Genomic DNA, 13,767 nt, shown 5'->3' on the forward strand with positions numbered 1-13,767 from the left:
ACAATGATTGATCATTAGCATTTTTACTATCATAACTGTATGTCATTAATTTGTTTCTATTTATGTTCTAGAATCCATTCCTAGGGGTTCTTGATTCTTCCTCACATGCCAGAACCAGTTGATCTGAAATTATCATGAATATGAGAGAAGTGACATTTGACTCAGTGGTTAAGAATGCTTAAAGACTTACATTCAGCTGTCAGTACACACGAGGTGGTGCATGACCAGATCTGATGCCATCTTGTGGCCACTGTATGCCCCAAGCACACACTTGGTGCACTTAAATGCAGGTAAACACTTGTACACATAAAAACCTCTGCTAATGAGGAACATGCCCACATGAAATACAATCTCTTCCTGGTAATTTCAGAAATAAAGGTTTAATTCTGGTGCAAAATGAGAGTCTCATACGAAAGACTCCAGTGCCTTTGATGTCAGGGTTAGGAATCTGTCAGTTCAAGAGAGTTTGCATCTATGAGAAACTGAATTTTGTGACAGGATCCAGTATAGTCAGACTTCAGGCTACATGATAATTAAGATTTACAAGTCATGAATTGTAAAGATTTCTAGAAACAATAATGCTGAAAGCCAGGCTATGTAGTTGATATGAATCAATCAAGAAAGTCACTTAATGTGGTCAAGTAATATTTCAATTCCTGCTTTTAGTAGATGGAAATTCCAGACTATACTGGTATGAGACATACAATGATTGGTTGATTTTTAATTCAGAAATACTGGGAAAAGATGTGTGAAAATTTTGTTAAAATGTTCTAAGTCCCAACAGTAGAAGTATGTATTTATTTATTTAATAGATAAACTGTCAATATCTCAATTTCCTTGTTCAATATTCTGACCAAATGCTTTGACAAAAATAATTTACAGCAGAAAAGGGTTTATTTCTGCAGTAATTTCCCAGTTATAGAAATTTAATTGGGGAAATTCCAGTGGGAGAAATTTGGGGGACCTGACACACCATATCCATAGTAAGGAACAGAGGGCAAAGAATGCAAGCATGCATGCTTCTGTTTATCTATTTGTGAATGGAGGTGAGGCCATCCTGGGAGGCATGGACAATGTAATATACCATGGGCCACAGCCTTAGGAAAAAATGGCCCTCCCTTCCCCAGAAGCTATCAAATGTCTTCTGTTTGTCTGATATAGTTCAGAATGGTCTGTCCAGGAAAAGCCCCCTGTGTCAATCATCATTCAAGAGACTACCACAGACATGCCCACAGACTAGTCTGATGTAAGAAATCTCTCACTAAGAGCCTTTCCGGAGGATTCTGAGTTGGTCAGTTGATAGCTGAAGCTCACAGCACATCATCTCCCTGCTAGGGAATCATATTGCCCACAGTGGGTGGAGCCTTCTTATGTTAATCATTAATAAAGACACCCCCACAGGCCAGTCTGCTGTGGGCAATCCTGCACTAAGACCTTTCCCCGGGGATTCTGTTGTGCTAAGTTGATCATCAAAACTAACCATCACAGCTTCAGTGGTTTATTAACATGAAGAACAGAGTCAGATGTATGAACATACTGCAAACTTCATGCACAGTGATGCGCTCTCACCTATGTCCTTGAACAACGCACTTGGATGATGAATTCCACGTGTGACACTTACCCAAAACTCCAGCCACGCGTGTGACTTTGCCCCTGACGTCCTTGTTAAAATAATGAAAGAGCAGTATCTTGTCATTCACCATCTTTATCATGACTGTTACTTTCCCTTCATCTGAGATAGTTAAGAAATACGTATAAATACATATAAAGATTACAAAATGATTGTCCAGGCTCATTCACACTGAATCTTCATCAATTCATACATGGATTATACAGTCTCTGGCCCATAATATTCTGCTCTATGTGTTGCAACCAGTAAAGACAGACAGGGAATTAAGAAAGCAAGCTCATATTCCTGCTTTAAGATAGATGAAATGTAGCCGGGGTGGTGGTGGCGCACGCCTTTAATCCCAGCACTCGGGAGGCAGAGCCAGGCGATCTCTGTAAGTTCGAGGCCAGCCTGGGCTACCAAGTGAGCTCCAGGAAAGGCGCAAAGCTACGCAGAGAAACCCTGTCTCGAAAAACCAAAAAAAAAAAAAAAAAAAAAAGAAAAAAAGATATGAAATGTATCTAGTATCCCACAGTTACCTAGAAATAGTGTAGAACGTATATTGATTTGGGATAACAATGTTCCTGATACCAGAGTGTATAGGTGCACAGAAGGTTACTGGTACTGCAATCGCTCTTACTTGCTGAGAATAGCTGTATGATTATATGTATATGCACACATGTGTACATACATATATGTGTATGCATTTCATGGATCCCATTAAATTCAATGGTGGAATAATCTACACATATACACATATTGAGAAAAGCTGCGTGATTATATATAATATATACAATAATAGATTGTATATATGCATTTTCACAGATCCTATTACATTTAGTGGTTAAGTTATATAACTTTATCAATTCTTCTTCAGACACATGACAGAGAAACAAGAGAGCATGCCAGATAGTTAAAACAAGAGAGCATGCCGCATAGATAGATTACATTTACATATTGTAATTATATGTATTTATTTATTTATTTATAAAATTATAAAATTTAGATAGTTCATCATTCTACATTACAAGATTCATGTTTAAAAATTGCTGGGAGTCATTTTAATCGGTTATGAAATCCTAGTTCTTGTTTTTGCATCATTATTCTTTTCTTGATTCCTTTAACCATTCTCAAACGCGTGTCTGTGATTTAGTTCAGGCCTAAAGCTACAGGAGGGAAGTGTGCCTGCACACGCATACACCAAATAAATCAAATTTTAAAAAGTCGCTTAAAACAAAAACAAAAAACAAACAGCAGCAACAACAAGACAAAATGACCAGGAAGAAACTGAAGGGCTTTCTCCGAGATTGCATCTTTTAATTTGTAGAGCATGATTGCACTGAAATGTAGATATCCAGATATTCAAAATACAACAAGATTGTGAATTGAGAAAAAATTAGGGTCATGCATTCACCCTGGCATCTTCTACTCACACTGTGCCTGGTAAAATCCTTGCCTTTTCTTTCCTATGACTTCATTACTGTTGGCATCTGCCCCTTTCCTGAAAAAGAAATCCACAAATGTTGTCTTATTTTGGATCGCTCAAGGATCCTGATTTTGGATTCCACATGAATGACAGGACAGTTTAATGCTGACCACATTTTCATTTGTAGATCTGTCATAAGGACATGTTGTTTGTATGACATCACCCCTAAATAATCAATAGCATGCTTAAATGCCATCAATCATCCTGTTAAGGGTTTGCAGGTATCTTTGATGGCACAGAATCAGCTCCTCTGTGTGACTCCTGTCACCTGCCCTGATCCCTGCCCAATGAATGACCTTGAACCCCTGATCTTCCCACCTTCACTCACCAACCACTGGAATGATGGGCATATAGGACAACATCTGTGTGCTGAGGATGAGACCTGGGATCTGTGGTGCATGCTGGGTAAGTACTCTCCCAACACAGCTGAATCCCTAGTATCCAATAACAACTATTGATAAAAGAAAAAAACCCAAAGCATTGACCAAAGATTCTACCCAATCCGAGGTGAGAAATGTTTGTTGACATTGAGTTAAAAGGGTGTGAGACCATCTGGTACAGAGTACACTGAAGCAACCTCCATACACTATAGTCTAGCTTCCATATTTACATTGTAATCATGCTTTTATTTTTTGCCTCTCATAAAGACCACTAATCTTATAGATTCTATAGCTGCCATTGCTTTGTGCAGTTAAATAGCTTCAAAGTCAGCCTACAATTGTTTTATGAGATTTAGACTGAGATGCACACATCGACTGATTAGAAGATCTGTAGAGTCACAGGAATGGCCATGTTTTCAGATCTATATTCACTCACCAGAGGTCCATGTGACTAATAGTTGACAGCCACAGCTTAGATTTATCTTTATGGCTTTTAAAAATGGGAAAACTGGGTGGAAGAGATGGCTCAGCCATTAAAGGTTAGGCTCACAACCAAAAAGAAAAAAATGGGAGTAACAGTTTAGACCAGGGATGTAGCTCCATGAAACCCTTTGAAGGTCATGGGGCTCATTCTCAGTGCTTTTAAAAATATCATTTATGTCTAGAATGGTGATCCCTCCAGCACTGTTCTTGTTGTTCAGTATTGTTGTAGCTATATGAACCATATGAGTTCATATAGCTAAAACACATATAAAATTAAGATATTTTATAGTCTTTCCTGAGGAAAAGCCTTTTCTCCCCCAAAGCACTTGGTTTTTGAATACCAAGTGGTTGCCCTGAGATCATATTATACAATAATATTATATGGAATGAACAGGGTGTATTTATATATTAAGAATATATATGCATATGAACAATTAAAGAAAAGGGGGCATAGGATTTGAGATAAGCCAAGGGAGGAGAGTAGGTGGGAAGGGTTGGAGGGAAAAAAGGGAAGGAGGAAATGATGTAATCATGTTTTAGTTTCAAAAATGTATTTAAAAGATGAAAATTTTATCTCTCCTTTAATATGTTAGTATGTTCACTTAATTGATTTTGAACTATTACTCTTTTAAATAATTTTAGGTGTGTTAAATTTAAATATCAAGCCAAGTATGTCATCCCAACACTTGGGACACGGATGCAGGAGGATAGGTTCAACGTCATTTTAAAACAAAAAATATTAAAAAACATAAAAAATAGGCTAGGTGTGGTGGTACATGCTTTTGATACCAGTGCTCAGGAGGTAGGGTCAGGCTGATCTCTGAGCTCGAGGCTAGTCTGGTCTAAGAGCAAGTTCCAGGATAGCCAGAGAAACCCTATTTTGAAAACCCAATATATATAAAAATAAAAAAAAACTAAAAAGTTTATTCTCTACTCTGTATTAAGATCAAAGTCAGCATGATGTACAGAGACTGTCCAGAAAACTGAAATTATAAGTAAATAATTAATTAATGCAAAGTTTCAAATATCAGCACGTAATTGATAAAAACTTCCATGATCCCAGATAGAAATATGTCCTCAATAGATAATTTCACACAGACTGAGACAGTTTAAAAGCACTGAAATGGTCCCAAATAATTTTTTGATTCATCTTCTCCCTCACCTATGTTTTGGAAGAGTAGTACATGGAAAATTAAATGATTGAAATGTATTTTATTTTGGTAAATCATCTTGTGCTGTTTGACTTCCCCGAGGAGCTAGTTTTGAACACAGGGTTTTCCACATGCGTTTTACACTCAAGCCTGTTTTTCTTATGGTTTTCTCTGATCACCCCAGATAGACAGATGGATCTATTATCTATTTATTTATCTATTATTTATATCTACCTATGTATGTATCTATCTGCCCATCTATCCATCTCTTACCTATCCACTTATATATCTATTATCCATCTATCCATCTACATATGTGTGTATGTACGTATGTAAATATATCATCTAATTATTATCTATCTACTTACATATGCATGTATAATCTATCTTCTGATATATCTATTATTTATGTATTTATTGGTCATCTATATGTAATCATAATCTATCTCTTGATATTTATTATTTTACCTTGGCTTGCCACACACTAAATAAATTCACTGGTTCTAAATTAAAAGTATGGCGTGGTGGCGCACGCCTTTAATCCCAGCACTTGGGAGGCAGAGACAGGTGGATCGCTGTGAGTTCGAGGCCAGCCTGGGCTACCAAGTGAGTTCCAGGAAAGGCGCAAAGCTACACAGAGAAACCCTGTCTCGAAAAACAAAAAAAACAAACAAACAAAAAAAAAAAAGAATCCTTACTTAGTGCTGTGGGTGTTCACTGGCATAAGTGTTGACTGAAACCATCATGTTTCTCTGCACACAGCCTACCACATGGATTGTTCTATTTTGTTTTATATCTTACTTGATATAAAAATAGAAGTGGATTTGCCTGCATCTCTTCCCACATTCAATGCGACGGAAGTAGGTCCTCAAGGGTGAGTCTTCACTTATCTTTTCCACAGTACTGGAAGCTAAGTAAACGGTTCGCCAATTCCCTTGAATCTGGAAAGAAAAGTGGCTTTGAAAACAAGGCAGGTAAGAGTAGGCAGAAGTTTAGTAACCTGGGACTTGGCTTCGATAGGGTAATTCACGACTTGATCTTGTAATAATGCATTAGGCAGCTTAGCTTTTTTATGTTTACGAATGTTCTGAGCAATGAATCTAATAATTATTTTAGATCCCCACCACCTGTTTCGGGCTACTCACAAACCCTTCTCTGAAAAATGGTGCAGAGTTCCCATGTAACAACCTCTTTTCTCTCCTACCCTTATGAATCAGACTACTCTCATGTCTATCTGTGAACAATTGTGTGTGCTTTCCACATAAAAACCCTTTTATAACTCCCTTCCCACCTGCATCTGGCTACTCACATATCTGTTTTCTGAAGATGGTGTAGGGTTTTCTACACCCCTAGCAATGATCAAGTCCAGACAGTTTCCATTCAAGTATATTCTCAATGTATTAGGTAGGAAGAATAGAAATGCTGATCTGGCCTGAACTGGTCTTGAGTGTATGCACAGTAAGACAAAACCATGTTCTTCAGATAACCTTACCCTATTGGCCACTTTATGCCTCCGTGCATATCAGGCATGTGTATGGTTAAAGTCAGATGCATTATGGTAAGGGACACATGCAGTTGGAGAAATAAATGATTTAATCTGTTAATCACAATAAATCAGGCCCCTTAGTAACCAGCTTGTCTGTCTTTGGGACCCCAAGAAGAGATGCACATAATAGCTTGAGGCCCTTGAGTCCTGTCAGTCACGTGGCCAGCTGCCAATCTTGGCAGTGTGTCTGTCTGTAATCTGCACTCTAACTTTGCCCTAAATGGAGTTGTCTTGGTTTTTCTGCAGATCTGTGTGAGTCCTTACTTTAAAGTTTGGATAACAGGCCAAAGCAGATAGTGGCACTGCAAACAGGAACATTAGTATAATTCCCCTTTCAATTATTTCATTGTATCCATCATCATGGCTTCCATTTTTTCACAGTGTGAGGGAAATGATTGGAAATGTAAGAAGTAACATAGATGTATAGATTTTCACGGAAAATTGAACTCACCCTTGGTGCCAGACTGATGGACATTCTCCCTTGTCTCTTTTCTGTGTCTCTCTGTGTGTCTGTCTTGGTCTCTGTTTCTATCACTCTAAAATCCACCCTTTAGACCCATTCTCTCTCTCTCTCTTCTCTCTCATCTCTCTCTCTCTCTCTCTCTCTCTCTCTCTCTCTCTCTCTCCACTCTCCACTCTGAGACATGGAGAATACTTACTTCCAAAACACCTTTCCCCTCTTTCCCATCTCTGTACACACAAAGATACACAGAAAACTTACCTTTGGAAGCATTTTTAATCTGTGTGTATCTTTCTCTCTTTGTCTCTTGGCCTCTCTCTCTGCGTGTCTCTATTCCCAGAAAACCACCTTTTAGACCATTCTCTCTCTCTACTCTCAGATGTATAGAATACCAACCTCCAAAGCATTTTCTCTTTTCTTTGCGTCTCTATCTCTTGGTCTCAGTCTCTCTGTTTCTTTCTCTCAGAAACCAGCCATTAGACTACCCCCTACCCCGTTTGTCACTCTCCACTCCCAGACATAGAGAATACAAACTTCCAGAAGTTATTTCCCTTCTCTTTGTCTTTCTGCCTCTGCCTTTCTGTCTCTGTCTGCTCACCCCACAGCCTCTCCCCCATGCCTCTCTCTGTGTCTGTTTCTCTGTCTCTCTGTCTGTGTCTGCATTCTTCCCAGAACATCCCACCTCCACAGGCCCCCTCCCATGCAGGCCTGCTACCTTCTTTCTTAAATTCTTATTCATCATCACACTGGAAACGCCAAGCAGATCCAGCATGAGCAGGAGGATGAAGACCCTCATTGTGTAGTGAGCGACTGTTTTCGCCCCTGCAGGTGCCCAGACTACACTGATTGACCAGGCTCAGAGTTACCCCTTACCTTTTATAGCAGCCTTTCAGAATGATTGGCTGGAACAGTGTTCTGCATCCCCAGTTGGCAGTTGTGCACTGACATTGACATTGGGTAATTTACCATACAGATTGGTTCCTGGAGAACTTACTAGGGATGGACAATTAACTTTTATTGTCAGTTCTGATGTCCGATGCCTGTCCCATGTTTCAGGTAGGTTTTTATTCATTGGATTTATTGCCTATTAAGAAAACAGAAGACAAAAAAACAAGATGCTATCATATTGTTTTAACTGGAAGGGATGCTGTGTTAAACCTGATTTCTAAACTTAAAACTTACATGTAGCTGATGGGTTAAACAAAAAATACAATTTCTCATCTCTACTTGGACTTTATTTTCTGTGTACGACCAACTCCTATATTTTTGTAAAGCTGTGTGTGGAATTTTCCCAATTGACCCTTTTCATTTCTGTCTTGGCAATCAACATTTTAGAATCCATTCCTTATTATTCGTTCCTCCAATCAGATGTTGGGGAAGAATACTGAGTCTTACCATTTTTTAATCGAGTTTTCAACACCTATCATAGATGAAATCATAGATGAAATATTGGGAAAGCTGGGGAGGCTCAAATGCACTTATGGACACCCCTCTAATGTAGACACAAGCCACATTGTTGACATGACTAGTGACACAGCATTTAACTGACCCAAGGAGAATTCACATTTGTTTGTGGAACTCGAGGTTCTAGCCTTTGTCTGTTTAAACAGTGTGATAACATGGCACACGCAGTCTTGATTCCCAGGATAAGGTTTTGCTTCTGTAGATATAATTTAATTGTTATTTATTTACATACCATCACTCAAACTTAACAGCCCTTCAATCATGAAAATTATGACATGTAACCCATGTAACATCCAGAAGGCTTATTGGATAACAGGGTATATATGATTAATGATTTCAAGTTCTTTTTTTTTACTTTGTTATATTACTTTGAGTGCACGTGTGTGTATATGGGTGTCTAGCTCAGGTTCCAGATCTGGCAGCAATCACTTCTATGTGAAGAACTATTTCACCAACCCCAGGTTTCAGGAAACTGTGCTGATGAAACTTTGGAAATGCAACACTTCCACATGTTAGAGTTCATTCAATCTGAAGGATGAGATTCAATATTTGAACTCAGGACTTCTGAATAGTGTTTAATATAATATAAAAGAATTCATACATACACTGATTTTCCTCTTAAAAAGATAGTATCATTTTGTTATTGCATAGAATCACATGTAATATTAAACAGCTAGAGAGGCAGATGTTTGATTTTGATTTCTGTATCCACTTACACATGAAAGAAAAATCATGAAAATACTTGATTTTGCAATTAATTGATTCTCAGTTGTATATTGTAATAAAGTGTACTCATAGTTTTACTTGTGCATAATGTGTTTTAAAATTATTAATTTATTATTTATTTTGTACATGAGACTGGCTGTATTCATACTCTGGCATGTATGTGGTTGTCAGAAAACAACTGTGGGAACTGGTTCTCTCCTTCTACTAAGTGAGTCATAAAGTTGTATTCAGTCATCATTACCCAACTAGATATCTCACATCTCAAGAATATAATTCTGAAATACAATTTGGAAATCATTAAGATCTACACTACAGTAAAAAAAATATTCAAGTCAATATGTCTTTTCTCCTCTTTTATTTTTGATATCTCTAGTGCTGATTGGAGTACTACAAAAATAAAGTTGTCAAAGTAGTAAGAGCTGCCTACAGAAGGAAGGGTTTACTGGGCGACCACTGTTTCAGAGGTACGGGCCTCTATCACCATCATGGCAGCAGCTGGAGCCCAAAGCTGAGGGCTCACATCTTGATCCATAAGTTGAGAAACACAGAGCAGATGGAAATGATTCAAGACTCTGAAACCTCAAGTCCCATCCCCAGTGACATACTTCCTCCAGCAAGGTCACCCCTCCTAAGTATCCCCAAACAGCATCTCCTGCTGGAGATCAATATTAAAAGGGTGGGTGGGATTGATTAAAACATACTATGAGTATGTATGAAATTCTCAGTTAAAAAAAAAGAAATTTCAGCATATATTTGAGAAGTAAAGCAGGAATCTGAACATTTTATAAAATAGCAATTCTACTCATCTTGACATATAATTTCTGGATATGTTCTCTACTCATTCTGTTCTAGAACCAATGTGATACAGAAAATTAATGATATTATTCATCTTCTTCATTGTGACATCTGTGAGGATTTCTCACAGGACAATAAAGGATGTTTTGAAAATAAAATGTTCTCAAACCAGGCATGGTAGTGCACATCCTTGATTCCATCCATCATTCTGGAGACGGAAGTGGAAGATCTCTGTGAGTTCAAGGCCAGCCTGGTCTACATAGTGAGTGTCTGGTCAGACAGGTAACCCTGTCTCAAGAAAACTAATAAATAAATAATTAAACAAACAAATACATGCATAAATAAATAAAAATATTTCCACAAAAGTGTCTTTTAAAATTTTTTTTAAATCTCTATTTTTTTAATTTATTTTACAACACCATTCAGTTCAACATAATAGCCACAGATTCTCCTGTTCTCCCCCTCTCGCCCCCCTCCCCCTCCCCAAGCCCACCCCCCATTCCCACCTCCTCCAGATCAAGTCTCCCCTGAGGACTGAGATCGACCTGGTAGACTCAGTCCAGCAGGCCCAGTCCCCCCCTCCCAGACCGAGCCAAGTGTCCCTGCATAAGTCCCAGGATTCAAACAGCCAACTCATGCAACGAGCCCAGGACCCGGCACCAACGCACAGCTGCCTCCCAAACAGGTCAAGCCAAATGACTGTCTCACCCATTCAGGGGCCTGATCCAGTTGGGGGCCCCTCAGCCTTTGGTTCATAGATCCTGTGCTTCCATTCATTTGGTTATTTGTCCCTGTGCCTTATCCAACCTTGGCTTCAACAATTCTCGCTCATATAAACCCTCCTCTTTCTCACTAATTAGACTCCCAGCGCTCCACCAGGGCCCAGCCGTGAATGTCTGCATCCAGATTCCTCAGTCCTTGGATGGGGTTTATGGCACAACTATCAGGGTGTCTGGCCATCCCATCACCAGAGTAGGTCAGTTCCTGCCGTCTCTTGACCATTGCCAGCAGTCTTTTGTGGGGGTATCTTTGTGGATTTCCGTGGGCCTCCCTAGCTCTCTGCTTCCTCCCCTTCTCATGTGGTCTTCATTTACCATGGTCTCCTATTCCTTGTTCTCCCTCTCTTTTCTTGATCCAGCTAGGATCTCCCACTCTCTTTCCTCGACCGTCGCCCTTCATTGTTCTCACTCATGACCAGGCTGTTCATGTAGATCTCATCCATTTCTCCGTGTCTTTTATGGGGTCCTGTTTTCCAGTAGCCTCACTGGTGATGTGAGTAGCAGTCCAGTCATCCTTGTTCCACATCTAGCATCTTCCTATGAGTGAGTACATACCATATTTGTCCTTCTGAGTCTGGGTTACCTCACTCAGGATGATTTTTTTATAAAAATAATAAAAAAATAATTTTTAAAAAAAAATAATAAAAATTTAAAAAAATTTTTATTATTAAGAAATTTTCTATTCATTGTACATACCAACCACAGATAGCCCTTTCCTCCCTCCTCCCACCCACCATATTCTCCCCAATACACCCCCCATTCCCACCTCCTCCAAAGCAAGGTCTCCCATGGGAGTCACAGAGCCTGGTAATTCAGTTGAGCAGGTCCAAGCCCCTCCCCTCTGCACCAAGGCCGCACAATGTGTAAAATTCCCTCATGCACCAGAGATGAATCCTGATCCCACTGCCTTAGGGCCCCTAACCAGTTCAAGTAAACAACTGTCTCACCTATCCAGAGGACCTAGTCCAGGCTCATGGGGTCTCCACAGCTATTGGTCCAGAGTTCATGAGTTTCCACTAGTTTGGCTGGCCCTCTCTGTACGTTTTCCCATCATGATCTCAATGTCCCTTGCTCATAGAATCCCTCCTCTCTCTCATCAATTGGATTCCTGGAGTTCAGCCTGGTGCCCAGCCATGATCTCTGCATCTGCCTCCATCAGTTACAGAATGAAGGCTCTGTGATGACAGCTAGGGTATTCACGAATCTGATTACTGGAGTAGGCCAGTTCAGGCACCCTCTCGACTATTGCTAGTAGTCTAAGATGGGGTCATCTTTGTGGATTCCTGGAAACTTCTCTAGTATTCTGTTTCTCCTATTCCCATGATGTCTCCATTTATCATGGTATCTTTCCTTGCTCTCCCCTCTGTCCTTGTTCCAGCTCAAACCTCCCATTCCCCTGTGTTCTCATCCCCCATTCCTTGCCCTCCATTACCCCCACCCCACCTCCAGTTTGCTCATGTAGTTCTCATCTATTTCTCCTTTGTTGGGCAATCTATTCATCCCTCTTAGGGTCCTCTTTGTTAGTTAACTTCTCTGGAGCTGTGGGTTGTAGTCTGGTTATCCTTTGCTTTACATCTGGTATCTACTTATGAGTGAGTACATGCCATGTTTGTCCTTGTGATATGATTGAACAATACTTGGGTATATGCCCGAGAGTGGTATAGTTGGGTCTTGAGGTAGACTGATTCTCAATTTTCTGAGAAACCACCATACTGATTTCCAAAGTGGGTGTACAAGTTTGCACTCTCACCAACAGTGGAGGAGTGTTCCTCTTGCTGTACATCCTTTCCAACATAAGCTGTTATCAGTGTTTTTGATCATAGCCATTCTGACAGGTGTAAGATGGTATCTCAGAGTCATTTTGATGTAGATGAATTTCTAAATGTTCTTATTAAATAAAAAACACAGAGCCAGACATAGAAGCGAAAGCCTTAGATCAGGGAATTAGGGGAAGCCACAGCTAACATAACCTCACCAACTAGGCAGATTCCAAATGCAAGTTACTTCCTGCCTATCTATGCCTATATGCCTTGCTGTTCTGCCATTGGATTTACTCTTTCTGTCCAACTACATCATTTCCTCTTCCTGCCCAACTCTGTCACTTAATATCTCTTTGTACAGACCTTCATGGTTAACTAGTGTTGGAATTTAAGGCATGTGCCACCACACCTGACTCTCTTTCTATGTGGCCTTGAACTCACAGATCCAGACAGATCTCTGCCTGCCAAGTGATAGTATTAAAGGTGTGTGCTACCATTGCCTGACTTCTTTGTTTACTTATAATGGAGGTTCCTATTCATCTGATCTCCAGACAAGCTTTATTTATTAAAGCACAATAAAAATATCACATTTCAGCATAAATAAAATATCATATTTCCCCTTTTTTGTTTAATAAAAAATAAGTTATAACTGATATAAGAAAAACTATATACAATAAGTGCAATAACTATATACTATATATACAAGCAATTAATACATCAACAATGTCTATTCCATTGCATTTGACAAATTCAGAGAAAATATTCCTTTATCTATCCTATTTTGGTGAGTCCAAAATTTACCTAATTCACTTTCTATCCTATCTTGTATTACCAACAGAAAACTATCTTATGATGTCTTTCAAACTTATACACTTAACACCTCTTAGTGAGTTCCTTTTCTGAATTTCTTAACAAGAAAAACTATAACTATAACTATCTAATCTTCAATTCCCTCAGAGACCTGCAAGGGAAATAATATTACCTAGCAAAACAGGAAGTACAAACAAGTGACTTCCAAAAAAATGTGAGTTACGACAGAAATGCTAGCTTACTGGACAGTCACCCAGAGGTTTCTCTGTACAATGGGGCATCATCTTTGGGCTACAGGCTTAGTGTATCTGACAGACT

The 13,767-nt window shown here is 39.2% G+C and overlaps 1 protein-coding gene across 1 annotated transcript in view; it reads right to left on the reverse strand.

The window, feature by feature from the left end:
- The window catches only part of LOC114686653 (probasin-like), an 8,532-nt gene extending 621 nt beyond the window's left edge, over positions 1-7,911 (reverse strand). Inside the window, exons 1-4 of the mRNA XM_037198766.1 lie at positions 7,831-7,911; positions 5,911-6,050; positions 3,043-3,110; positions 1,622-1,732 (exon numbers count right to left, since the gene is read on the reverse strand). Of these exons, the coding sequence (XP_037054661.1) occupies positions 1,622-1,732; positions 3,043-3,110; positions 5,911-6,050; positions 7,831-7,911 (400 nt within the window). The remainder of the gene's footprint in view (positions 1-1,621; positions 1,733-3,042; positions 3,111-5,910; positions 6,051-7,830) is intronic.
- Positions 7,912-13,767: the final 5,856 nt, after the last annotated feature.

Source organism: Peromyscus leucopus, chromosome X (genome assembly GCF_004664715.2).
Source record: "Peromyscus leucopus breed LL Stock chromosome X, UCI_PerLeu_2.1, whole genome shotgun sequence".
Taxonomy (NCBI): Eukaryota; Metazoa; Chordata; class Mammalia; order Rodentia; family Cricetidae; genus Peromyscus; species Peromyscus leucopus.